Here is a 26,411-nt window from a genome sequence, read left to right as displayed (position 1 = left end):
TTCTGATATCGAGGTCTGAACAAATAGAGACATGCAAGTCAGTTCTTTTTCTAAAATTTATTTCATATATACTTTTGTCACTGTTAAAAAGTGATCTGTGAGCATAAATAGTATCCATTCTCTTTCTCCTGTTCAATGAACTGAAACAGTAACAGGTCATTTTCAGCACCACAGTATAGTACATTCTCTATATTGCATCATATATAAAAATATACAGATAGTGTTTTTTTTTTTCACCCAAAACCTTCTTTCAATGTTGTTCAACGGCATTAAATCATAAGAATAAACCAATCTGCATGATCAGAACTTGCAAGTGTACTGTAATCAGCCCAGCTCGGCTGTCCTCATTCATAGCGTTTGAGAATCAAATCAGTAGCAGCCACACTGAATAAAAAAACAAACTCTCTGCAAACTTTTCTCGCAGATGTTCGGCCCTCAGGAGAGAAAGAGGAGGGAGAAAATGGAGTGGAAAGCGACTGGGGAATAAATGACAGGTGAAACAAATCAGAAGTCACGGAAATAAAAAGCAGAGATTGTTTGACAAACCTGACAGGCTCGAATAAACGTGAGTTGCAGGTTCGAGGTTGTAAATCTTGTCTCCCTTACACAGTGTGTAGAGAATACAAAATAGAACTGATACAACTGACGTGAAAACACTTTTATGTTAAACCAGTCCGTGTACTGAGGCAAACTTGAACAAGGCGCAGTCGGGACCAGAGTTCTGTTGCAGTGCATAGCGAGAGACTTGTGAGACAGAGTCATGAGGTTTTATTACCCTATGGTGTCTCCCAAGGAGCTGCCCTCAGACACACACATACTCAAACACACTCTCACACACATACATGGAGGCATCAGGACACTCCAGAGCTCCCCAGTGACAATAAACCGGACACAGCAGCACAGCGCCAGTAAGGACGTTACGTTCATTTCTGTCAGGTGTCCAACAGAAGGCGATAGCTGTCTTCTATCAGTGAGGAGTCCCGCGTGAGAGTGATGACCCCGAGGGGTCGTGGCCTCACTCCTTCTGTCTCCTGTGCGGCCTCACAGGCCAGATCGCTCGTAGAATAGAAGGTACGCGTCACTGCTGCGCACCTGACTGGAGGACATTGGCGTTACTCTGCGAAGAAACGAAGCACATTCACAACTTCCAAACACCTTCCAGATCATGTTTGTGTTAAAACGAGGCTCTCCACCAGTTTGTTGTTTCGAATGAAATATTCTGACACTATTTTACAAAACATAACTTTGTAACATTAATATAATCAACATTGGTTTATTCTGTGCCTTTAGAATAAACACACATAGCAACCATGTGGAAAACCATGGGGGAAACTGCACTGGACAAATTGTCAACCTGGTGGTGATTAGAGATCGACCAATAGTGAGACTGTTTTTAAAACGGATACTGAAACAAACATAACAAACAAACACTCCATGTAAGATAGTATTGCACTTCATTATACAAATATTATTACTATAAAAAAAATTAAGAATTATGAAAACATTTAAAAAAAATTAATTATATGAATAACTATAATTATATAAATAATACATGATAAATAATAAATATAATATAGTGCTCTCCTTGCAGTGTGCAGTCTCAAGTGTAAAAACAAACAGCGTGTGGCGTCAGTGAGCCGGCAAATCGGTAGACCTGCTAACGCAACAGTGCACCTGAACATTGGACATGAATGACTTTAAAATACAGGTATGTAGCAGATAGCGCAAAGGCCCTGGGGTTGAACAGCACTGAGAAAAGTCACAGAATAAAACAACATGCCACTTCTTCAGAGCTAAGATCTGGCGAGGAGAATGAAAACGGCAGCTGCTCTTTATCAAGAAACACAAAATGTGAGTGGGTGAGCGGCTAGAGAGCAGAAGTGAGAGAGGGGGCGTCACGTAGGAAAGAAAAAAGGAAAACAATAAGACTGGAAGAAAACGAGCTGTAAGGTGGCAAGATGCAAGTCAGAAACTTCATGTCGTATACATGTGGAATGAGTACCTGGAGTCATTGAATGTGTACCATTCTCCTGAGTCAGGATTGCAGCAGTACGCTGTGTAATGACCCCCCATGGTGGTGCCTGAGTGATTGGACACTGCATACAGGTTATACACTGCACTACCTGCAAACAAATTCAGACAAATGACAGTGTTTATGTGTAAACAACGAGAACAGAAATGCAGAGATACAAGCTAAATTAAACGCTTGAGCATAATACAGTGGAACTTGCCAGTCTTTTTACTTATATGCCTGCAACTAACTCATTGTGCAGCAGATGATTTGTGTATATATTTCACATTGTGTAGTTTGGTAATTTCCCCAGGTATCCGTGATGTGCAGCGCTGGTGTCTGTGCTGTTTTTTTTATTTATTTTTTATTTCATTTTATTTTAAACTCACAACCCACTAGGGGTGTAATGGTACAAGTATTCATACCAAAGCATCTTGATACAGGGTTTTCGGTTTGATACACATCTGTACGTTTTTGGTCTCCACCTCGCATTTAGAGCGCCGTGTAACATTGAAAAGAAATTCTTATCAAACTTAAAAATAAACACAGCAATGCCAAGGGTATAAAAAAAAAATTGAGTTAGCACAGTGGCTACTCACTAAAACTTTCTTTCGGCTTCTCCCTTTAGGGGTTGCCACAGCGGATCATCCGCATGTTTGATGTTTGGCAGATGTTTTTTTGCTGGATGCCCTTCCTAACGCAACCCTCCCCATTTATCCAGGCTTGGGACCGGCACTAAGAGTGGCTGGGGTTGGTTTCCTGACCGGGGATCAAACCCGGGCCGCAGCGGTGAGAGCGCCGCATCCTAACCACTAGACCACCAGGGGACTCAGTGGCTACTCAGTCAGTACCGGAAATTCGATTTGTAATGTTTTTTGTCATGTTTTAAGAATTTCTATTAAAAGGACAAAATCCTGACAATTCCGCATATCAAGGGAGTGAATGAATGAATGAATGAAGGATGGAAGGAATGAACACATTTGTTGTAGTATGCGGAAATAACAGTTAAGTAGAACATATCTTTAGAAGATTTAATATTAAATATAAAACACACAGAGCATCGGTTTTACCCATATTGGGTCTAACAAATGTAAAGTATTTAATTTATTTTTTCCTTTATTTTCTTATATTATATTTGTGCCAATTTACTCGATTGCTCAATTTAATCAATCCACTAAAATGTGCATTCTTTTTTATCTATTTTATTTTATATTATAAAAATACTATTTTATATATCAGTTAAACAGGCAGGCATTTTATTCTAAATTGTTGTTCACGGTTAACACTGTTAATGTTCACAATTATTACCAGTAATGAACTGCATTAATAAAAAACAACAAGCAACAGAACTAACTGCTTCTGTCAGAGGCAAACTCCCTGAGGTCCAGGTCCTTCATGGGGAAGTTGACAAAAGTAGACAGTTTGCTGGATCTGACTCGAGCTTCTGAGAAACGCTTCAGATCTGAAAGTATGAATCAAGGAAAGTCTTTGTGCATTTAGTTTGTCAGTCAATAACCATGAGACCAACCCACAAATACACACACACCAATCAGTTACAAGATAAAAATTATTTCTCATCTCATTTTACACTTTAAATCAATTAAAACATTTTGTCAACACTTACACCTGTCAAGGGGTTCGGTAATATTAAGTAGAACATGACCTTGTTGATGTGTTGAAAGTAGGAGAAATGGGATCTAAGGATCTAAGGTAAGAATCTAAGTGACTTTGACAAGAGACAAATTGTGATGGGTTGATGACTGGGTCAGTGCATCTCCAAAATGGCAGGTCTTGTCAGGTGTTCCTGGTATGCAGTGATTAGTACCCGCTGAAAGCGATCCAAAGAAGGACAAGCAGTGACCCGATGACAGGGCCATGGACAACCAAAGCTTACTGATGTGTGTGGGCAGCAGCCTTAGTCCCACCACACAGAAAAGCTACTTCATGTTATGTTGACCACCACCGAATATTGTTGCATAAGCACAACCCGTTATTATTTTTGAGAAGTGATTTGATTAAGGAACATGATAGAGACAAAATATACAATAAAGATACTACAGAAGGGTTTTTTGTGGCACAAGGAAGACCTACACACTATAAGGCTAGCAGTAATGTGTGTGTATGTGTGTCAACACAGACAGGACTAAAAAAATGTTAAAATTAACACTAATATCATTAGCCCAGAATGTATTATACATAATCAAGCAAAAGGATACGTAGCACTAAGATTTTAGGGAACTTCTGAACTGTGAACTTCTTTGTACATTTTCTTCTGGCTTTACATCTGTAACATGTCTGTGGAGACAAAGACAAAACAGGGGCAATAAAATCTTTATTAAAAAAAAGGCAAATATCAACAGAAGCAGGAGGGGTATAATCAAACCAGCCTCACCGGTTTCTCATCTCCATCCAGCACATCTTCTTTAGTGAAGAGTCGCATGCAGTCCATCAGACTGACCTCTCCATAGCCCTTCTGGGTGCAATACACACTGTTATACATTACTTACTTCCTCTCTGTACACTGCATTCATGTTACAGAACTCAATATAGCATGAGTGTAAGAGAGCTGCTGAGCTGAACTGACCTTGCCGATTGGTAAGGAAAGATCCCAGAAGGGATCAAACACAGTGGAACAGTAGCCACACTCTGTGCAGGTCAAAGAGCTCTTCAACTGCCCTACGAATAAATCTGAACATATACAAATACATATAAAACCCATATATAACATACTTATATTAACAATTATACTACACTATACAGACAAAAGTCTTGGGACACCTGACTTTTCCAGCCACACACATTGTGTTTCTTCCACAAACTGTCACAAAATTGTATAGTCACTCCGTTGTAAAGGATGCCTTTGGATGTGGTAGCATTACATTTTCCTTTCACTTTTAAATCAAAGGCCCACACCTGTTTCAGCATGATGCACAAAGCCAGCTCCATGAACAGCAGAAGATCTTAGGTGGGCTGCACCTCAGGCCTCCTTACCATACATCAGTACCTGACTTTAGTAACACGCTTAAGCTGAATAAGCACAAATCTCCACAACATCTTCCCACATGCGTAGGCTATTATAACACCAAAATGGAGAATATGGGAATTTAAAAAGCACAAACGGATCTAATGATCAGGTGCCCAAAATCTTTTGTCCATATTGTGTATTTGGAAAAATGTGTTCATGCATGTAAACCAGGATCCCACATTAAAAGTCTAAATAAGTTGAAATACAGCAGAGTTCGATGCTTTCTCCTCTGTAACAATATCAAACTCATTTAAACATACCTACAATTTTACTGTCCTCTCGCTCCAGGTACTTGCTCCACATTTTTTTCCCTTTCTCATCATCACTGCAAGAGGAAACCCAGAATTAGCCATTGATAATGTCCATACAACAAACTAAAAAAAAATTATTTCCAGCCAATATAACACAGTACTCTATTTTTAGAGGAATAGCCAAGGTGTTTCACATTTATGTAACACATTACTGTTTATGATTTTTTTGATTAAAAGAAAAGAAAATACTATAAGAAGGACTAAGGTGCAAATTCAGAATACAGAAATGCATTGTTTTCAACCAAGAATGAAAATGAATTGAACAGCCTCAAGATCCATGTTACTGAGCAACCCAAGAACTATGAAGTTGGATTTTAACTGAAATGAATATAAGAGTCTACTACAATGGCTTGGGACTGCAATTTGGAGGAACTTTTCTGCATTTAAGGACCTATCACCGAACTGCTCACCTCAACAGTGATAGAACTATAATGAATGGACATTCAGTTCCACCCTGATGAGACTGGGTTCCCTGTCAACACTAGCTTGCTCATTAGGGATAAACTTATCCGCATTAGACTTATATGTACTAACATAGAAATTCATATTTTAACTATTTGTCTCTGTAAAACTGCATTGGGACAATGTCCATTGTTAAAAGTGCTGTACAAATAAAACTAATTTGAATTGAAGTCAATTATAGGTTTAAAATTTTCTTTGGGTAGGGGTAGGTTGATGCTGATAAAAAAAAAAGAAAATCACCATTGCTAAAAAAATTCAGCATTAAATGATCCACAAGATGAATAAATTATGATGGGTTATCCTGCTTTATGAAAGAAAATGGCAAGAAATGGCAGCTCTAATACAATGTTTTTTTTTTTTTTTATAAACATTTTCTGCTACAAATGCAATTTGACCACACACCCATTTGCTGCTCACGCAAGCGTCTGCAACCTCCAGCCACTCACTGATAAAAAATCAGCCTGAGTGAAATTCCAATGCACAAACGCTTACTCACGGTAAATGGTCGAAGTCTTCTGTAGTGGCACGTGGCCGTACTGTAACCCTGTTCACCTCATTGTGCAGCCCATCGAGCAGGAAGCGCAGAAACTCCTGAGCATCTTGTTGGCTGGAGAATACAGAGGATTTCTCTAAGTATTGGCTGAGACTAACAAAGAGACAGAGAAACTACAGTCGTGTAAAAACTTCCTTCTTAGTGTTTAAAGAGAGCTGTTCGATCTTACTTGTAACCGACAAATCTGGGCGCATATCTCTGGATCTGCGTTTTAAACTCGGAAGGGCTGACGGCGTCGCTGGTCGACGATGTCCACATTGTCTGAATAAGCTTGGCAAATTCTGTGATGGAAGAGATAAAGGATTGCTGTGAGCATAGTCATGGACAGGGGTTGTGCTAGCAATTGAGAAATACACAGACAAATCCTGTAAGTGCTATTACCCTCCATCAGCGCCGTGTTTGTGCGGTTGTTGTTGTTGAGGTCGCGGCGGTGGGAGTTGTGCAGACAGTAGTCTCGCAAACTGTGTGTGTTGCTAAGACACTGAAGGATGGAGTTCATAAAGCACTGCAAAAAAAAAGAATATAAAACACATTGTAGTTTATAGAAAGCTATAAAGAAAGCAATGTAAACTGGAAGTGCACAGAGTGCACCAGCTCACTCTAGGTTAGAGTGAAGGGTCTAATGATTTATTTTTGGACCACCTGATTACTGTTGCCTGGCAAATGCAACCTAACTGATTTTCCAAGGCAATGAGATAGCATGAAAATAAGCTTGAGTGGAAAAGACGAAAAGGAATGTGTAAGTGATATTGAAAACGTTTTGACCTGCTGGATTGGTCTGGAGCAGAAAATTAAAGGTTTGTCTGATTAAAGTGATTAAACGCAGCAAAGATATTGTGTTATATCTTATTATTCATTCAGATGATCACTTTTTAAGAAATGTGATATATATATATACTGTATACACAGTCATGTGCTTTCTAAAAAATACTACCAATGATAAGAAAAATAAAGCTTGTGGCCACTCACTGTATTGCCCAGATTCTTCAATCCCACCAGACCTTTGGCAGCCTTGGAGCTCTGTAAAATTTATAAAAACAAAAAAAATGTTAAAAACTTTAAACTCGACCATCTATATTTCCTTTTGCATATACACTATATAGACAAAAGTATTGCCTGACTTGTTCAGCCATACAGTATGTGGTTCTTCCCCAAACTATTACCACAATGTTGAAGGTTTTACTTGATCTAGGAGACCCAAACCTGTTTCAGCATGACAAAGCCCCTGTGCACAAAGCCAGCGAAGATATGGTTTACATGGGTTGGAGTGGAAGATCATGAGTGGCCTGCTATAGAGTTCGGACCTTAACCCTACTGAACTCTTTTGGGATGAATGAGAATGTGCACCCCAGGCCTCCTCACCCTACATCAGTACCTGACTTTACTAAAGCCCTTGTGACTGAATGAGCACAAATCTCCACAAGCACATAAAAATCTATTGAAACATCTCAAAAGAGTGGAGATTATTATAAGAGCAAATGTGGAAAAAATGTGTAATGGGATGTTCAAAAAGCACACATATTAAACTATACTATATTGCTTTAGTTTTATATTACAACATACAGTACACTCTACAAGATCACAGTTACACTCTAAGCTTTAAGACACCATTTGAGTGAGGGACTGGTTAGGCTGAAATTGTGCATTAATGCATTAGACAGGGTTGACACTTGAAACCGTGCTGTTTTTTTCTAGAGCATTTAAGCAGAGGCTTGGAAACACAATCCGCCCTGAGCTACAACTTAATTGAACATTGAGGTGACCGTGATGTTGTTTATAGGCCTCAGATAGATGCTCGCCACACCGCTAACACACGGCAACCTGACGCCCCACCGGGAAGTGAAAGGCTCTAACAGCTTTCCTAATAATGCTGGGGAATGTGAGGGAACAGCCACTTCATTGTTACTGAGAAAGCCCCTACCATAAAACCATTTCCCAATACTAATAATAACAAAAATAACTTGTTTAATTAACTCAGGATTATCCTAATCCTTATTTCCTGACAATTTTAGGAACATGTTAAGATCCTTTGCACTTGGATGGACACCAAAGGACTTGCGGTTCTTTTTAAACCGCCGCATGAAGCCCAAGAACAGCACTGATGCTGAAAACCTGCTTGTTTTGTCAATTTGAAAGCAGCCACTTCAGCTGGATTTGTTGTACTCTGTTCGGTTATATCATTAATGCCAAATATAGAATCCACTTTTCTTTGCACATTGGTTGAACTGTTGTACTCTGAGGCCATAACAGCAGCTGGTTGGTGACAGATTTCTCAACTGCGAAGCTATTTTTACAGCCACGCAGGCTACATTTGTGTATGCGCCATGTCACACAGAGGCCTCATCTGTATTTGTGCAGACCATAAACGAAACTCCTGTCCTGTTAATCATCTACTGTATTAACTATATTCTGATATGCATGATTAAGTATTAGTATTAACATGCTTCCAGCCTAAGAAAACAATTTGGAATTTAAAATTTGATGTCAAGTTGGGGATCTTCCAAGAGGAAGAAAGAGAATATTCAATTTATTCAGACTCCAAAAGCTTTCTGAATGTACATTATATTAGACTCAGGCCTGTTCGAGCATGACAATGCCCCAATGCCCACAAAGTGAGCTTCATGAAGATTTTCAAGTTTACAAGGGTTGAAATGCACTGCCTGCTATAGTGCTTTGACCTCAACCCTATTGAACACGTTACTTTAAGTGACAGCAACATGCACTTTGTAATGCAGCTTCAAATGTCAAGAAAAAAATTTATTTTTTCATTTTTTAGTAATGGCATAAAAAACACAAGGATTACACAAGCATTTGTTTTAGAGCACCTTATTCCATTTGTCCTGGAAGTACTGAATCACTGCCTTCATCCTAAACCTGTCATTTTCACAAAGATTTCTACAGTGACAGGAAAAACAGTGGGCATGAACTCCAAATAAAATTCCACCTTGCTCCCAAAACTCCATGCTGAGCTGGCGTAACATCTTACAAAGCTGAAGAACACTGTGTCCTGTCCTTTCTGTTTCAGCCAGCTGCTGGTAAACAAGGCACACTCGTTCACTCCCTGTCACTCTGCCAGCACCTCAAGGGGCCAGAACAGAGGCCCACAGGAGGTTAGCACAGAAAGGACATATTCACAATTACAAAAATATAGCTTGCATAATATCTTAAGTCTGGCTTCATTTCTAATAATAAATATTATACATTGTGAATGAAAAAAAAAAACGTGTAGTAGGTTAGGATGCTGCATTTGGGAAGCTAAGTTACATGGCTAAAAAATTCAGCGGATCATGATGCAATATACACATAGCAGCAATTAAATGTGTTTCTTGAAAGAAAAGAGTATCATTAAATGCCATCATGCTGTTGCACATTCTAATTAATCTCAACTGTAGACTGTCACTGTTCTGTCATGCACATTTACTTCTGATTTATCTACTCACTATTTACATTTCAATTGCATGTATGCCAATAGGCTTTTGTTCCTTATATATACTAAATGGCTAAATGTTTTTAAACACCTGACCATCACGTCCAAATTTACAGAATGCCTTCATATATTGTAGCATTACAACTTCCATTTACTTAAATTATAGGACCCTAAATGTGTTCCAGCAACAATGTTCCTGTGCACAAATCCCCAATACTATGTACAAAATATAATAAAAAAAACATCAAAAGAGTGGAGCTTTTTATAACAGCAAAGGGGATTAAACCTGGAATTACCGGTACTTGCTGATTATATAATCCTGAGTCCCTCTCACACATACGCAAAGTTCATACTCAATTTTCCTTGAGCTATGGCAAAGGAGTCCTTAATGAGTAATAATCACAATATAGTAATAATTCCGATATAGCCTGCCTCTGGCAGAACGATTCCACTGACTTGCGCATAACGTTATGATTTGTTTGCGGTCAGAAAAGACTTCTCAGAATTTGTTGACCTTGACACAGCTGATACATAACAAAAGTACTCTTACTGAGAGCAGGCAAAAGAGATGTTAAAAAATGTCAAGCGCCATCAGACTAGCCTGCTAGAACAGTGTAGATAATAGTATAATGGTAAGATAATATTTTTAGAATATTTAATAATATTCTAAAAATATTATATAAAGTGAATGCAAATCCCAAAAAGCCTAAAACATACTAATTGAAGAATACACTGCAACACCAAATGACATCTGGAGCTATGAGCTCTACAAAGCTCATTCATGGCCTGTCTGGATTTTAACATTGCAGCGATCTGCTATTACTTTATGTGAATACCAAGAGGAGCTAATTTGATGGAAAGTTAAATTATAGCAAGACATGTGCTAAAACATTTTATGTCTTGCTACGCCTTCTACAGCACTGCCTTCTACAGCAGAGATTTTCAAACTTTGGTTATATATATATATTATATTTTTAAAATGGATATTTTTTGGAACCACATAACTTCTGGCAAGACGAATTAGGTCAGACAATGAGCTGAATCTAAACATAATATTTTTAATTCATGTGGTTTGTATCAAAATCTTAGATTTACTGGATATGCTTTGCAAACCGCTGGGGTTTCTGCACCCTACTATGTCAATCCCTGTTCTACAGTCGTGCCTGCAGTAATGCCAGAACAAAATCAGATTTTAGTTATTTGTAGCCAAAATTTATAATCAAGGAATACTTAAAGTCTGGCATGTCTACATTAAATTAAGCTTAAAGGACAGAACCAAATAAAAAAATATTTTATCAATGATAAACAGGGCTTATAATAGCCCATAAAACGACTTTCATAAATCATAGCAACTGACATCCATAAAAAGTTTCCACAATCTCCAAAATCCGAATGTAACCTCCAAAAACTCTAAATATACCCCTAATCAGAGATGCACCAAAGATTTTCCCCACTCACTCATACCTTGACTTGATTAATCAGGAGCCCCATAAAGGTGGACATGAGCATGGAGCCGGACATCGCCAAACTCTTCCTCCGTAGCTCGTTTGCTTTAATAAATGGCAATAGGGACACAGAGCGTTTGGCGGTCACTGTGTACGACTGCCGCATTCTGCCCTTCAAATAAAACAAAATGCAAATAATAACCACTGAGAGCTTTCATTCACTCCTTCCTCGATGTCTTCAAGCGGAACTCTCCGGTGCTCATGCAGAGGAATGGAGTTCAGTAAGCTGGAGGCACGACGGCACAGGTGGTGAACAGCATAATCATGGCGATCGCTGATCCACTAAAAGAACTGCACGATAATGCGAGCAAACAGAAAAAAAAAATCTGTCAGAGCTCAGCAAGTGTGTGTGTGTACAACAAGAAGCTTCACACATGAACGGCTGTTATATTTGCAGTTGCGGGTTTTTTCGCCAACGCTTGCTCACCCACGTCAGTTCAGTGTGCACGTCACACACACAAACACACACCCACCCACCCACCCACTTGCACTTTCTGTGAATAGCCTCCAAAGACATCTTTTTATGACTTACAGTCTAGATCATGTCTCTGAACACACTATTATAAAAGTCATAAAATGTCAGTATTACTGGCAAACAGATGAACCGACTTACAAAATGTAATCACTTTTCAATGCCATTAATAGAGAAGAGAAAACGATAATGTTCCTGGGTGAAATCGAGCACAGAAAGGGGGTTGCTAGACACTCCAGGGACTCGTATAACCTTATAATTAGCTACAAATATCATTGCAAAAGTCCTCCTTATGAAAGTAGGACAATATGCCCGATCCTTGTTTGGGACTCGTGTAAAACGATACTTTACATATGGTACACTGTTGCAAATAGGGCAGGTAGGACCACATGGGTGTCATCCCAATTGTGACCTCAATTCATCTCTGAGATGGGTACTGTTCCTGTAACACTGGCCAGAGGGAGCTGCTCATGATATTAGATGCAAGACTTCTTATCTTCTGCACTTTTGTGTAATTTCTTTACCAGAGCCGGCACCAGACCATAACTAACATGGCGGGGCACACAGCTTCCAACAATCAGGGCACACAATCAGCAACAATAACTTCGCTAATAATAATCAGAACCAACGAGCCATTTTCTAATATGCATATTTTACGCGATCCATAAAATGTTGTGAAAAAACACGTTGCTAGCATCAAGGATTTACTCCGCATACACATCAATAAACAACCAACCAATCAGAGAAACAGGTTTATTTTCTTAAAAAAATAACACATCAACTGTAGTTTCTCATTTGTATTACATAAAAAATCATGAAACCTTCAATATTTAATTTATTTGAATTATTCTTGATATATATTAAATGAATTAAAAACTGTGTATGGAACACACAACAAGCTCTTTGAGCCTCAAACTCGCGGACCACTTTCTCAGTCACTGCTGATGACTATGGATAACGGTAATGGATGTGCCAGCAAAAATATCTATAATTTCAATCATATCTAGGGTGTGTATTACATTATGGAATCAACAGATATGCCTGTCACTGATAGGCTACATAAACATGTAGTCTGGGCCAAAACGAAATCAGCCCTAACCTTACTTCTTTATCCCATTCTCTTACTTTTTGATTGTAATGTTGTACTTAGTCCACAAAAGTCCAAAATATCCATATTTGTAAAAAGCAAATGATCTCATATGTATGTCCACAAACGGAGCCTCATATTAATGCCTTTAAAATACAGGGTGCTTATCTCTGCTATTCCATGCAGACCAACTAGCACTGTTGTTTTAAATCACAAGCATAAGATATTTTAATCAACTATGCATCCAGTACTGTAATTACATTAATGTAGCCATTCTTTTTGCACCAAGAAACCCAAAGTAATGAACATGCAACACGCACAATATATATAAACAATACATTTGGTGTTTCCAATCCTAAAACAAAGTATTATAAGACAATGCACACTTTGCTCTGGGAACTCTACTACATTTTTTGCGTCAAAGATGACTGTCCATGACCATCCACAGTTCCCCCAATAAGCAGGGCACTAAGCAGTTTGTATTTTGTATGATAGTGCAACTGAATACTCCAATCTGTTTGATTAGAAAGGTGTGCATTATATTCACAAAAACAACGCAAACGACATGAACAGTGGGTTAATATGAATGCACTGGATCTAATAAATTTTTGCGTGATAGACTGAAATAGACACAAGACTGAGAACAGAAAGTGTTCATTTATTATTAGCCTTAATTTGTTACAGCATCATGTTCATGTGTGGTTACTATAGGAATACAATAACAGCACATGCACTAGGACTAGAATGCTCCAAACAAATGACAAATTATATTAACTGGATTTAATAACGTGACTGTTTTTCTTACATTTTTCATTTCTAGAATCTCTGATGAAGTGACGTTTATTTAACAGCTGTGGAAGGTATTAAGTGCTCTCAGTCTTGGTTATGCGTTTTATTTTCCTGATATGTTTTGCTTTGTGTGTGTAAGTGAGTCTGTTCGTGTGTGTTTGTGGAAGAGAGAATTGTTTGCGAGGAAACGACTCGACTGCTTATTGTGTTACAATATTTGCAGTATGTTCTGCTCAATTAAATTAACAATTTTAGTTGCACACTATTTGCGCGTCACGCACCCCCATATTTGTTTGATTTACGGCAGCCTGAAACATTTATTCCGTAACCACTGTATTATAGTCAATGTCAGGTGAAATGTAAGCTTTTCTCTGGGAGGAAACTGAACAATGCTGAGAAATCCCACACAGACACTGAAATGACATGCAAAACCCCAAACATGCCCTAACTGGACCTCATAATCAATTATGTTCAACTAAGCTGTGTGAAATAATACTGTGTTGCTGACTAACACATGACACAACACCAGAGGCACATCCTGTCTCTCTGCTGAAAAAAATAAAATCAAAAACGAAAAGTACCTTTAATATCTACATTTCTGCCAGCAGCATGTCACAAAAGATGAGGATAAAATGTCCTGACATGTTATTATCTTCACTGGCATTACTTATAATCATGCCGTATTAACATTAATGATGAAGATATAGTTAGCGAAATGTCTTAACAGCATGGAAGTTTTTTTTTAGAATTTGATTAAACAATCTGCACTGGGCTCTTTCACAGAGACTTGAACTAGACATCAAAACCCTACATAAAACTTGCTGAATGATGAAACTGCTTAGGAGAATGGAAAAAAATGAAAACAAAAATGAAAATAAATACAAATGAATACAAATACAGAAGTTTGTGGACACCTGACCCTAAGATTCAGTTATGCTTTTTGAACATCCCATTCCGCACCTAATCCTCATTTGCTGTTAATCTCTACTCGACTGGGAAGATGCTCCACTAGATTCTGGAGTGTGGCTGTGGAGATTTGTGCTCATTCAGTCACAAGGGTGTGAGTACAGTCACTGAGGTAGGGTGAAGAGGCCTGGGGTGCAGTCAATGTTGAAATTCAATAACATTCAATAGGGTGGAGATCAGACCTGCCCTATACAAATGTGTGTCTCCAACATTGTGGTAACTGTTCATTGAAGAAACATATATGGATGGGAATTTTATGTGTCCCAATACTTTTGGCCTGAGAGTCTATATTTAAACATATTCTCATTTAACTTGCAAATTGCAGACTGGCGAGAATCAGACAGGAACCCTCTGTTAATGCTCCAGTACTAACTCAGACACTGCGTCTACTGCAAAACCACAAAATATGTTGTTACTGGAAAAGTTGGATTTGCTTCTTACAGAGCTGCGGTTTGAATTAAAAAGCTTTCGCTTCAAATTAGATGTGTTAGGATCAGTTTAATAATGCGTCACTAGTAAGGCTAGAAAAGATGTGGGGGCATGAACTGTTTAAAACAGACTTACTTTGGCCAAAATTTTCACCAACGCTTATAGAGATCCAATAAAGAATTCATGTCATTTACTCTCTGGTTGGTAATGTAACTCTTCTGCCATTTAGATGCGCTTACTGGACAATTATTGTTGTTCACTCTTTGGGTTCAGTGCAACTTGTATCCAAAGCATTAGCAGGACCAGTAACCTGGTCCTAAATATTCAAAGCATTATCGAGAGAATAAAAGTGAATTACACTCAGTTGCGCACGTCTTGAAATTCCCAGAAAACAAATGTGTGCATTGCTCTAGGATGACAAGCAGGGAGTTAATTATGCGCCAAAAATATTCAACACAATTACAAGATGTGCAAGCCATCAATTAAAAGCAGCACATATAAATTTAACTACTGCAGTTAAACAGATTTTTGGCGAACAATATGATAATACGTTAACTTCTAAGATCTGACTATAAGATTCGATTGTGCTTTTTGAACATCACATTCCACATTAAGCCCCCATTTGCTGTTATAATAACCTCCACTCTTCTGGGAAGATGTTACACTAGATTTTAGAGTGTGGTTGGGAAGATACAGTGCCTCCAATGTTGTAATAACAGTTTGGGGAAGAACCACATGAGGCTGAAAGAATATCAGGGGTCCCATTACTTTTGTCCATATAGTTGTATAAGTTTTCCAATGTTATTTTATATTATCATTCAATAAAACGATTAGAGGGGTAATAAACAATTTTGTACAATTGTAACAGGTAACAGTTATATAGATTGGAATCTGCTACGTCCTAGTTTAAACTGTTTTAATAACCTTAACAATGCTGTCACATAATTAATAACAATATCAATATTTTATATTGACAAGTTTGTACAAGTTGCACTCATAAGGTAATAAAAAAGTACTTGGTCTTGTCACTACTGTTTCCATAATTATTTTAGTTCAAGATATTATCTCTCATTTTTCCTCAGTTTTCTACTGACTCATAACTTTACTACTGTTTGAATAAATTCAGGGGTTTGAATAAAAAAATGTATGTACTTTGAAAAAATTCCTAAAAAACACTGTTTGTAGCTGAATATTGTGTATGGATCATCCTACATATGTCAGTGAGGTGAGGCAGTGAAAAATGTGCCAAACATTGGATATAAATTTCTTTTTCTTTCAGTCAATACTTTGTCACAACCTTTTATAGCCTTTTTGCTGATGTTACTGAACTGCTAGTGATCGTTCTGCAACTGTTACCTGCACCCTAACACGGCATACCCTGTAACACTTCAATGTCATATGACTGAGCGGTGACTCAACATTCTTTCCATGTGGAAGTGTTCCTCTTAGATACATTTGTTCTTTTTTCTTTTTGATTTATTTTTGGTGTGTTTGAGGATGTAAAGCTCTGTGTGGAGATTCTAATGTAGAATTGAACTGGTATTTCTTTACAACAGCCCCAAGAAGCTAAAAAAAAAAAATCCCTTAATTTATCCTCCATGTATAAAAATAGAGCAGTGAGTGTTCTAAAATAACAAGCGAGTTTGATTATCTTACGTTTCTATTCCTAAAGTAATATTAATCAAACACTAAATCTACGCTCATGGATCTTTGCGGCAGTGCCCCTTTAATGAAGCTCAAGTGCATAAAACACAGACCACCTCCATCTAGAAAATGGATTACTGATGTTTATCTGAGAGTGCAGAAAATCTTACTGGTCTCACTGGCTCCTCCCTGAGCGGCGAACTGGAGAGTCCGATGGAGTTGGAGAAACGTCTGCTGCTGCTGCTGCTCAGGGCGTCTTGTGTGGAGCTGCGCGACATCCCGAAGCCTGAGCGCAAGCTGCTGCTGCTGTAGGACTCGGTAGCATCATTCATCTGGCTCCTGTAAGCCTGTTTCAGACTGCTGCTGCTGGAAGTGTCATTGAGGGCTAGCGAGGACAACTCCCGTGTTAGGTCGCTCTGACTAACAGATTTTCTTCGATTTAGAGAGACACTGGAGGAGATGGGAGAGGTGGAGAGGTAGCTGGTCTGTGCCGGCGAGTAGCCGTATGAGGAGTAGGCTGAACCGCCATTCAGTCCTGAACTGTAGCTCTTTAAGGGCGTGCGACTCAGGCTCTCGCTGCGCCGGCCACTCAGAAGGTCAGTGCGAGGGATAGGACGGCCGCGCTCAGGCTCAGAGGAGCTGTAATTCCGTGTACGACTGTTGCTCGAGCTTAGGTAGCTAGAGGTGGAGTATGCCATCGAAGGGGATTTGTAAGAGAGTTTGTCGCGATCGTAGGTCGCGAGTGAGGGCGTCAGGGAAGAGCTGTACGAGCTATAGTGGCTGGTATAGGAGGAGCCAGCATAACGCTTGGCCGTGGAGGAGACACGAGACATGCTGAGAGCTCGGACGGAGAAGACACAGTAACAGGCCGCATTGACTGCAAAATAAGATTAATAGATGTCTTCAGTTTGATATTAAATAATAACACAAAATCACAAAAACAACTAAATCATCATTACCATCATTTATTAAAAAATGAATTTATGATTCATTATAACAATTTATCCATTTATAAATAGAAAAAAAGAAATCTGTTTTTTAAAGTATTCATATTAATAACTTTCAATAAAAATAGTACACAACACTGTATTTACTGTGTAAATTTACATTCTTTCAAATTTTACCCAAACTGTAACACAACTTCCAGTCAAAAACTATACAATCACCAGCTATAAACACTGGACCCCTTGGTGTACTAAAAGTATTGTGCTCCTAAAACTGTTTAATTACTGATGACAAACATCACATGGCCATTTTAAACCAGACACGCATGATATGTGTGTGTAAACAAGGCTAGATTTGCTAAGGCATGGCATTGTGAAGCTTCCTCCCACATTCTTTGACAGAGGTCTTTGCCTTGGACCTGTGCAATGCCGACTCTGACGTTTTTTTTTTTTGTGTGTGTGTGTGTGTGTGTGTGTGTGTGTGTGTGTGTGTGTGTGTGTGTGTGTGTAACACGAGAGGCTTCTGAGCAGAGCTGTATGTTAAGGTGGCACAGCGTGTTCTCATGGAGAGTTGGGCTCTTGTTCAGGAGCCACTGCGGTGTCTGAATAAATAAAAGTATCTGGTGTTGTTGAAACCGTGTTGGGTTTAGTAAAAAGGCTCCTATTTCTTTAACTGTGCTGTTTCGTTCTCTTTGCTCTCGCTCTCTTTCTTGCTCTGTGACATGCATCCACATTTGCTGCCTTTCCTCTCTCTCTCTGTCTCGCTCTCCATGCAGTCCACAGAGGTATCAATAATTTAGTACTTAGTTGTGGGGTAGGTAGCACTACAGGCTGAACAAAACACATGGCATACTTAGACTAGAATAAAAAAACCTCAATACAGAGGAAACAAAAACTCAACACAATTTCTCAGTCTAAAACCACGTTTCCTTAGTGTCCATAGTAAACAAAAACTAACCCATACTAAGAATGCAGTGTTGTAATCTGTATCTAAGGTATGTTTCCTAGGAAAACTATCCGAAAACAGACTTATTTCCTTTTATAATTATTATTATTATTATTATTATTATTATTATTACTATTATACTTTCTGACCTTTACAATAAATCCAGGATATATTTTCTGTTAACAAACATTGTAGCAAGATAAAAATGTCATTTAATTAAGGACAAAGTGCTTGTTGTTGTTTGTGACATAAAATCAGTTACAGTCATTTTATCCTGGTCAAGCTCAGTGGTGAATTGGGAAACCTGGGCACTACTTTCTATTTGAATATAAGTTGCTTTACCTATTGCCAAACTAATTTCGTTTAGATGTTCTGAATGTTGTTTAGTCTCTGACACTTTTGACCTATTTGTGAAAATACCACACATTAAAGGGAAAAGTAACAGCCTACTAAGACTCACATAAACAGAGCTTTAAGCACAATACTACCTAATAGTGTTCATCAATACACCAAAGAAACATTGCATTAAAAATCATTGAAAAAGCTTTAACAATAACCCAAACCTAAGTCCTTAATTTCTTGATTTCAACAACCAAAAGCTGTCAAATACAGTTGAAATAAAGCCCACGTTCATGCATACGCAAGGAAGTGACTACCCCACACGTAAACAATCATTTCATATCACACACTGGAACAATCCTGACGGGCATCGTGTTCAGTACTTAAACCAATAATCCCAGGCATGTCTATATTTACCCGGGAATATGAGAAGATAAGAGTTAGTGGTGTCTGTCATGGACAAACTGACGCCTTAAGTCAAGCTGTGAGCCCCTTCTCAACTAACTTCAACCTGCTGAAGCCAAATACTGCAGTCTGCATCTCAAATCTCAAACTTTTAAATATGAATTTGTGAAAATGTATGTTACATTATGTGTATAATGTAAATGTTTAGTACCACAGGATATGCGGGGATCAATTAAATAACTATATATTAAACGTATAGTTACCCTGCTGTGTACAACATTCAGATAATACATAACATACATAACATATATATATATATATATATATATATATATATATATATATATAAGTAATAATTATTATTATTTATAAGCATATCCGAGTTAATGTGTTCAGAAATAATCTGCAACTCCCTTAATTCTTTGCGTATGTGATCAGCACCACTTGCTTCTTGGTATCGTGTGTGCATGTATGTGCATGAGATGGGTGTTAGGTTAAGACCTTACCTGCTGTACGTTGGGCCTGTCTCAGTTCCAGTCAGTGGAAAAACAGGCGGTGCAGCTCTTCATATATACCGTCTAACTTTCAATTCTCAAGCCTGGGGATTTAAAAACAACACACAAACATTTATCAGTAAAAAATAATGTTATTCAAGATATAAGGTCAAAGTAATACACTGATATAATTACTGAAGAATTTGGATCAGCAGTCAATTTGTGAGACTCTCTAAGTGTGTGAGCTATCATCAAAACTTCATCAAAATGGTACAATGAATGTTAATGTAATACTAATGTAATAACCCAAGCTAAAATACATCAGAATTTGCAGTTTTAAAACAATCTTGACCTAAAAGTAACACCCCTTGTATCCATTAAACAGTCCTTCATAGTACTATAAAACAGCAAACACTACAGCACATAATAAAGAAAGTACTTTATAGATCGGCTTTGAGGCTCACCGATGGCGCATTTTGGAGTTAGGTGGTGTGCAGCATTGGAGGCTGTTGCCCCTGAGTGAGTAGACCAGAAGGATTGCATGAGCACACTGATCCAGAATGCCAGAGATCATGTTACCCTGATGGTAAATATAGCTGTTGCCTACGACCTTGCTCGGTCACTCAACACTTAGTGGCATTCCAGCCTGCTCTTAAAGGACTAACACTGATGCTGTTTATGGGCAGGTGGGTGGTGTGCTCATTTTTTATTCTAGCTACGGGGAAAACATGAACTGTTCTTTTGTCATTATTGGTGCCCAGATAACCGCCATCCAGCCATGTATCCATCCATCCATCCATCCATCCATCCATCCATCCATTCACCCTTTTAGCCTTTAACCAACATGCATAACTTGCAGATGAGATTCTGTAAGCCTAATACCAGTTTACATACTGGCCAGTGGTGAGATTAAGGTTTTGCAGCTAAGAAATGACTGTTCTTTATCTACCTGTGTTCTTCCTGTATAAATATTGCTCATATATTTATATCATATCTGCTATAATTGTGAAGAAGATATTTTCACACACGCATGCTTTCTGTTGCTGTTCAAACCAAGGTGTGATACTGATTGCTTTTGGCAAGTATATGATGATGGGATGCGTACGTCAGAAAGGTGACCGACTGAATGGTCTGATGAGAATGAAAACAACGTTCGCCTGAGCCTTTAGTCACCAGATCCAAATACAACAGAGCTCGATTTGATCTTTGATTCAGAGGCATGGGAAGGTGCTCTAGATTAGGAGTGCCGGAATTTTAAGCACGTATGTGATGTGACCTATCCATATACCCAATGAACTTTATATTGTGAATTAAATCTGGCTTCAGTCATAAATTCAGAGTAATCAAATCACATTAAGTTATACAAAGACATCTAAATTCTCACTTAAGCAGCACAGAAAAACCTCCATATGGCATTAATGTCCAAAAGCATTGCAGGAACTTGTTAAATATATAGCAAAACCATGTTAGACTGCACATGAACAGATGTACACAGATGTGATCCTGAACAAGAAACATTTAATTAGGCACAAATAAAACAATCATGACAAAAGGATGACTGCAACATCTGGCATGGTCTGTTTTCTGGCTCATAATGCACTAAAAGGGAAAAGTTTGTGAACACCTAATAACATTTGTATGTGCTTTTTGAATTTCCTATTACACATTTTGCACCCATTGGCTGTGATAATAACCTCAACTCTTCTAAGATGTTTCACTTGATTTTGTGTTGTGACTATTGAGATTTGTGCACTCAGTCAAGAAGGGTTTTAGTAGAGTCAGGTGCTGGTATAGGGTGAGGAGGCCTGCCATGCAGTCAGCATTTCAGTCCATTCCAAAGTTGTTCAATAGGGTAGAGGTCAGACCTCTATAGCTGGCCATTTAAAATCTTTCACTCCAAACCATGTAAATCATATCTTCATAGAGTGCAAGTAAAGGGAAGATTAAATGCTGCTGTATCCATAGATGTCTTATACAATTGTAAATTTTGTGTTAACAGTTTAGGGAACAACCACACATGGCTGGAAAATTCAGGGGTCACAATACTTTTGTTTCTTACAAGTATTCACAACGCTTTACTTTTTCCACATATTTTAATGATACAGCCTTATTCCAAAATGGATTAAATTCATTATTTTCCTCAAAATTTTACAAATAGCTGAAATACCCCTGAAATACCCCATAATGACAACGTGAAATAAGTTTGTTTGAAATCTTTGCATATTAAAAAAAATGAAATAAAAATCTAAAAAAAAAAAGCAAATAAAATAATAACATGTACATAAGTATTCACAGCCTTTGCTCAATACAGATAATTCCCGAGTTACGATGGTTATACTTTTTCGATCTCACGATGATGATAGCGATACGACAATATTGTACAAATATTTTACATTTCAGGCAACAGACACAGGCAGCATTGTACGATGTACAATACGTTGGATGCGCAGTTGGGATGAGCGTATCTCTCATAAGTAGAGGACTACCTGTACTTTGTTGAAGCACCTTTGGCACCAATTACAGCCTCAAATCTTTTTGAGTATGATGGTACAAGCTTGGCACACCTACAGTGGAGCAAAAAAAGGTATTTTGAGGGTGGAAACATCATGCTTTGGGGCTGTTTTTCTGCAAAGGGACCAGGACGACTGATCCGTGTAAAGGAAAGAATGAATTGGGCCATGTATCGTGAGATTTTGAGTGAAACCCTCCTTCCATCTGCAAGGGCATTAAAGATGAAATGTGGCTGGGTTTTTCAGCATGACAATGATCCCAAACACACCGCCCGGCAATGAAGGATTGGCTTGGTAAGAAGCATTGCAAGGTCCTGGAGTGGCCTAGCCAGTATCCAGATCTCAACCCCATAAAAACCTTTGAAGGGAGTTGAAAATCCGTGTTGCCCAGCGACAGCCCCAAAAACTTCACTGCTCTATAAGAGATCTGCATGGAGGAATGGGCCAAACTACCAGCAACAGTGTGTAAAAACCTTGTGGAGACTAACAGAAAACGTTTGATCTCTGTCATTGCAAACAAAGGGTATATAACAAAGTATTAGGATGAACTTTTGTTATTGACCAAATACTTATTTTCCACCATAATTTGCAAATAAATTCTTTAAAAATCAATGTGACAATGTGATTTTCTGGATTTTTTTTTCTCATTTTGTCTCTCATAGTTTAAGGGTACCTATGATGAAAATTACAGGCCTCTCTCATCTTCTTAAGTGGGAGAACTTGCACAATTGGTGGCTGACTAAATACTTTTTTGCCCCACTTTATGTTCGGGCAGTTTCTCCCATTCTTTGCAGAACCTCTCAAGCTCCATCAGGTTGGATGGGAATACATCATTTATTAGACCAGAGAATTATGTTTCTCATGGTCTGAGAGACCTTCAAGTGCCTTTTGGCAAACTCCAGGCAGGCTGTCATGTGCCTTTTACTGGCCGTCTGCCCGTTTTACCATACAGGCCTGATTGGTGGAGTGCTACAGAAATGGTTGTTCTGGAAAATTCTCCTTTCTCCAGAGAAGAGCTAGCGCTCTTTCAGAGGGATCATCGGGTTCTTGGTCACTTCCCTGACTAAGGTCCTTCTCCCCGATCCTTCAGTTTGGCCACTCTAGGAATAGTCCTGGTGGTTCCAAACTTCTTCCATTTACGGACAATGGAGGCCACTGTGCTCATTGGGACCTTCAATTCTGAAAATTTATTTTCTGTACCCTTCCTCAGATCTGGCTTGGTTTCTGCTCTGATACTGATATGCACTGTTAACTGTGGAACCTTATATAGACAGGCGTGTGCCTTTAAAATCATGTCCTAACTACTGAATTTACCACAGGTGGACTCAAACAATGAAATTCTCTCCTTTTTCACTTTTGGAGGTAACCAGACTTTAAACTGCAACTATTTTACATCTCATGCAAAGACCAAACCTAATTTAGATTAGGAAGCCTGCAGTATATATAGTTAAAGCTTTTCCCAGGCCAGTACACCTACAGTATAACCAAGAAGGAAATTATTCATCAAACCCCCACCCCCCCCACATATCTGCCAATGAACTTCACACTTGACAGACAAACACACTGCAATTAAGTTTCTTATCTGGTATTAGTTTTATGGTGAACATTTATGAAAAGTCCTGGAAGTTAAAGTTTCTGTGTTGGGATTGGTTATACCAGCTAGAAATCCTGGATTTGTATTAAATTTGATAGTAGTTTATGTTCCAATTCACTTCAATATTTTATGCCGCTTTATATTTCAGTAGCCACAGCTCCAGTGTTATTACTCCTGTCACGTTTTAACACAACTCATCCACAAAATGTTGTTACTAAATAACTTTATAAAGAGCAGGCTGATATATGATTAACATGCAATACAATGTTAAGAAAAAAGCACAACTTTGATTATAATTATTGCATAAAAAGACTGATTAATGGGATTTGGACGGCTACAAAAATGTTCAGTTACTGGACTTTATGATTTCAGAATAAACAGGCGCCACTATTCCCTTATAAATTGTAGCCTAAAAATGGGAAGATGGCAAGATGTTGTATTATCACTCAACAAAATGTCATCATTGGACAATAGATAACACAATTAAATACAGCAATACTACAGCTCTGTTGAATTCCAAAAGGTTTTATTTGCCTTATGCTTTTGAATTTCTTTATCAACATCTAATTCAACATAACCTGTGTAGTGTAACCTTTTAATCAATGTCTAATGATAAACAGAATAAAAAAGATGCTATTATTTAAAACAAAGAAATTGCAATAATACATACCATAAGGTGATGATTTATTGTTAAGCTGGCAAATGCAGTCTTATAGTCAGGCATTTTTATTTGCATGCACTGATACTAACAGGAAAAAAAGAGGTTGTGAGATAAAATCTCAGGACAGCTAGTGAGCCAGTGCAAAGCCTTATACTTGTACAAATCTCAGGACAATCTCATGGATTTTATTTTTCTTCATTTGTAAGACACTGGGATAAAAGTCTCTAATAAATGAGTAGACATACAAGTAGAGTTGCATGAAAAAGAAAGTACACCCTCTTTAAATTATATGGTTTTACATATCTGGGCATTATAATAATAATCTGGTCCCAAGAATTAGGTAAATACAAGCTCAGATGAAAAACCTTACACTGTGTACATTATTACATTACACTGTGTTATTATTAATTTTACAAAAATCAAACCAGAAGAGAGAAGTCAGAAAAAACTAAATACGCCTTATGATTTAATATCGATTAGAACCACCTTCAGCAGCAATAACTTCAAATAATCATTTCATGTATGAATTTTTCAGTTTTTAAGAACATTGTGGAGAAAGTCAGGTTCACTCCTCTATACGATTTGAATGACGCCTGGTATATTTCTATAGCAGGATCTTCTACTCACTTATAAATCACATCTTCATGAAGCTGGCTTTGTGCACAGAGGCATTGCCATCCTGGAACAAGTTTGCCCAGTTAAAGTGAAAGAAAATGTAATGCTACCTCAACCAGAGACAAATACAACTGTGTGTCTCCAGATTTGTGATAACAGTTTAGGGACGGACTTGATATAAAAAATTCTTGTGTCCAAAGAATTTTGTTCATATAGTACATTTTGAGACATCATGAAACATTAACAAAATGGTGAAATGTTTTAATCATATGGATAACGAGCCAGTCTTAGTTATAAGGTAGATGAATGCACTGTGTTCAACCAGACTAACTTATAGCAGTTTAACAGCTTTAGGGGGTGGGGTGGGTTGGGGAACCCTTGCTATAGAAATCTGACAGTAAACTGCAGTGCAGTGAAAGATCCATTAATGCTGTAATGAATGATTTCCTCTAAACTCCTCAGTGTACTTGCATAATGCCAAGAATACAAGATGGGCTTAATATCCCACAGTATATAATAACCTGATAGCAGACAGTACAAACTGCAAAGAATAGCAGCAGTACATGCATAATGATTACACAGCACTTAGTCATTAGCTAGGCACAATTCTATTCCTTTTGCATAAGGACATCAGTAGTAAAAAGAAAAAGAAAGCAAATTTTACAGCTCAATCACACATCCACATTTCAGCTGGTAGCACACAAACCGTGGGAAGAATGTGCACGAGCACAGCGTTCATTACTCACCACTGAGTGCAGTGTATAAGCGTCCTGAGCTGCTCCAGCACTGCTCTCTCATTCTCTAATCCGCCATTTCAGCCCCTTACACACAAAATATATTATAGGACACAAAAGCGATATGACTAATACATTCATACCTGAATATAACGCACCTCGGCCTTCGTAAAATCCCAGGCTGTGTTCTTATAACGGTTCTCTCGCTTTAACTCTGACGTCAGCGCCCGTCCGATCATCTGATTGGTTCAAACAGTTTACTAAACCGTCAGCCGGTAGCCCCGCCCACAGGATTGCCATAGTCACAGAAATAAACACTGCATTGTTAAAATATCTGATTGATATATATATATACACACACACACACACACACACACACACATTAAAGTACATTTAAGTTCAACCTCTCTACATTTAAAGACACTGCATTTAAAACAAAAATCTCAAACCGTGAAGGCCTGACTTCCCCTGTCTGCATTTGAACTGTA

At 38.2% G+C, this 26,411-nt stretch overlaps 1 protein-coding gene across 8 annotated transcripts; it reads right to left on the bottom strand.

Annotated features, from left to right (window-relative positions):
* Positions 1-42: 42 nt before the first annotated feature.
* usp2a (ubiquitin specific peptidase 2a) lies at positions 43-26,166 on the bottom strand. Of its 8 annotated transcripts, XM_046863282.1 has the most exons (15): positions 26,082-26,136; positions 25,936-26,010; positions 19,822-19,913; positions 16,852-17,558; positions 7,332-7,382; positions 6,744-6,867; positions 6,532-6,643; positions 6,306-6,416; positions 5,297-5,361; positions 4,596-4,699; positions 4,404-4,484; positions 4,228-4,306; positions 3,366-3,473; positions 2,003-2,123; positions 43-1,117 (listed from the first exon to the last, which is right to left on the bottom strand). In XM_046863282.1, exons 4-15 carry the CDS (start codon positions 17,512-17,514, stop codon positions 1,042-1,044), a joined length of 1,695 nt encoding a protein of 564 aa, XP_046719238.1. In that variant the 5' UTR covers positions 17,515-17,558; positions 19,822-19,913; positions 25,936-26,010; positions 26,082-26,136; the 3' UTR covers positions 43-1,041. The 8 variants fall into 8 exon arrangements, with proteins under 8 accessions (XP_046719238.1, XP_046719239.1, XP_046719237.1 ...); XM_046863283.1 differs by lacking the exon at positions 25,936-26,010 and having other exon boundaries at positions 26,067-26,166; XM_046863281.1 differs by lacking the exon at positions 26,082-26,136 and having other exon boundaries at positions 25,936-26,071.
* Positions 26,167-26,411: the final 245 nt, after the last annotated feature.

The sequence above is a fragment of the Silurus meridionalis genome, chromosome 12, assembly GCF_014805685.1.
Source record: "Silurus meridionalis isolate SWU-2019-XX chromosome 12, ASM1480568v1, whole genome shotgun sequence".
Classification (NCBI taxonomy): Eukaryota; Metazoa; Chordata; class Actinopteri; order Siluriformes; family Siluridae; genus Silurus; species Silurus meridionalis.
This window is presented reverse-complemented; position numbering and strand designations above follow the sequence as displayed.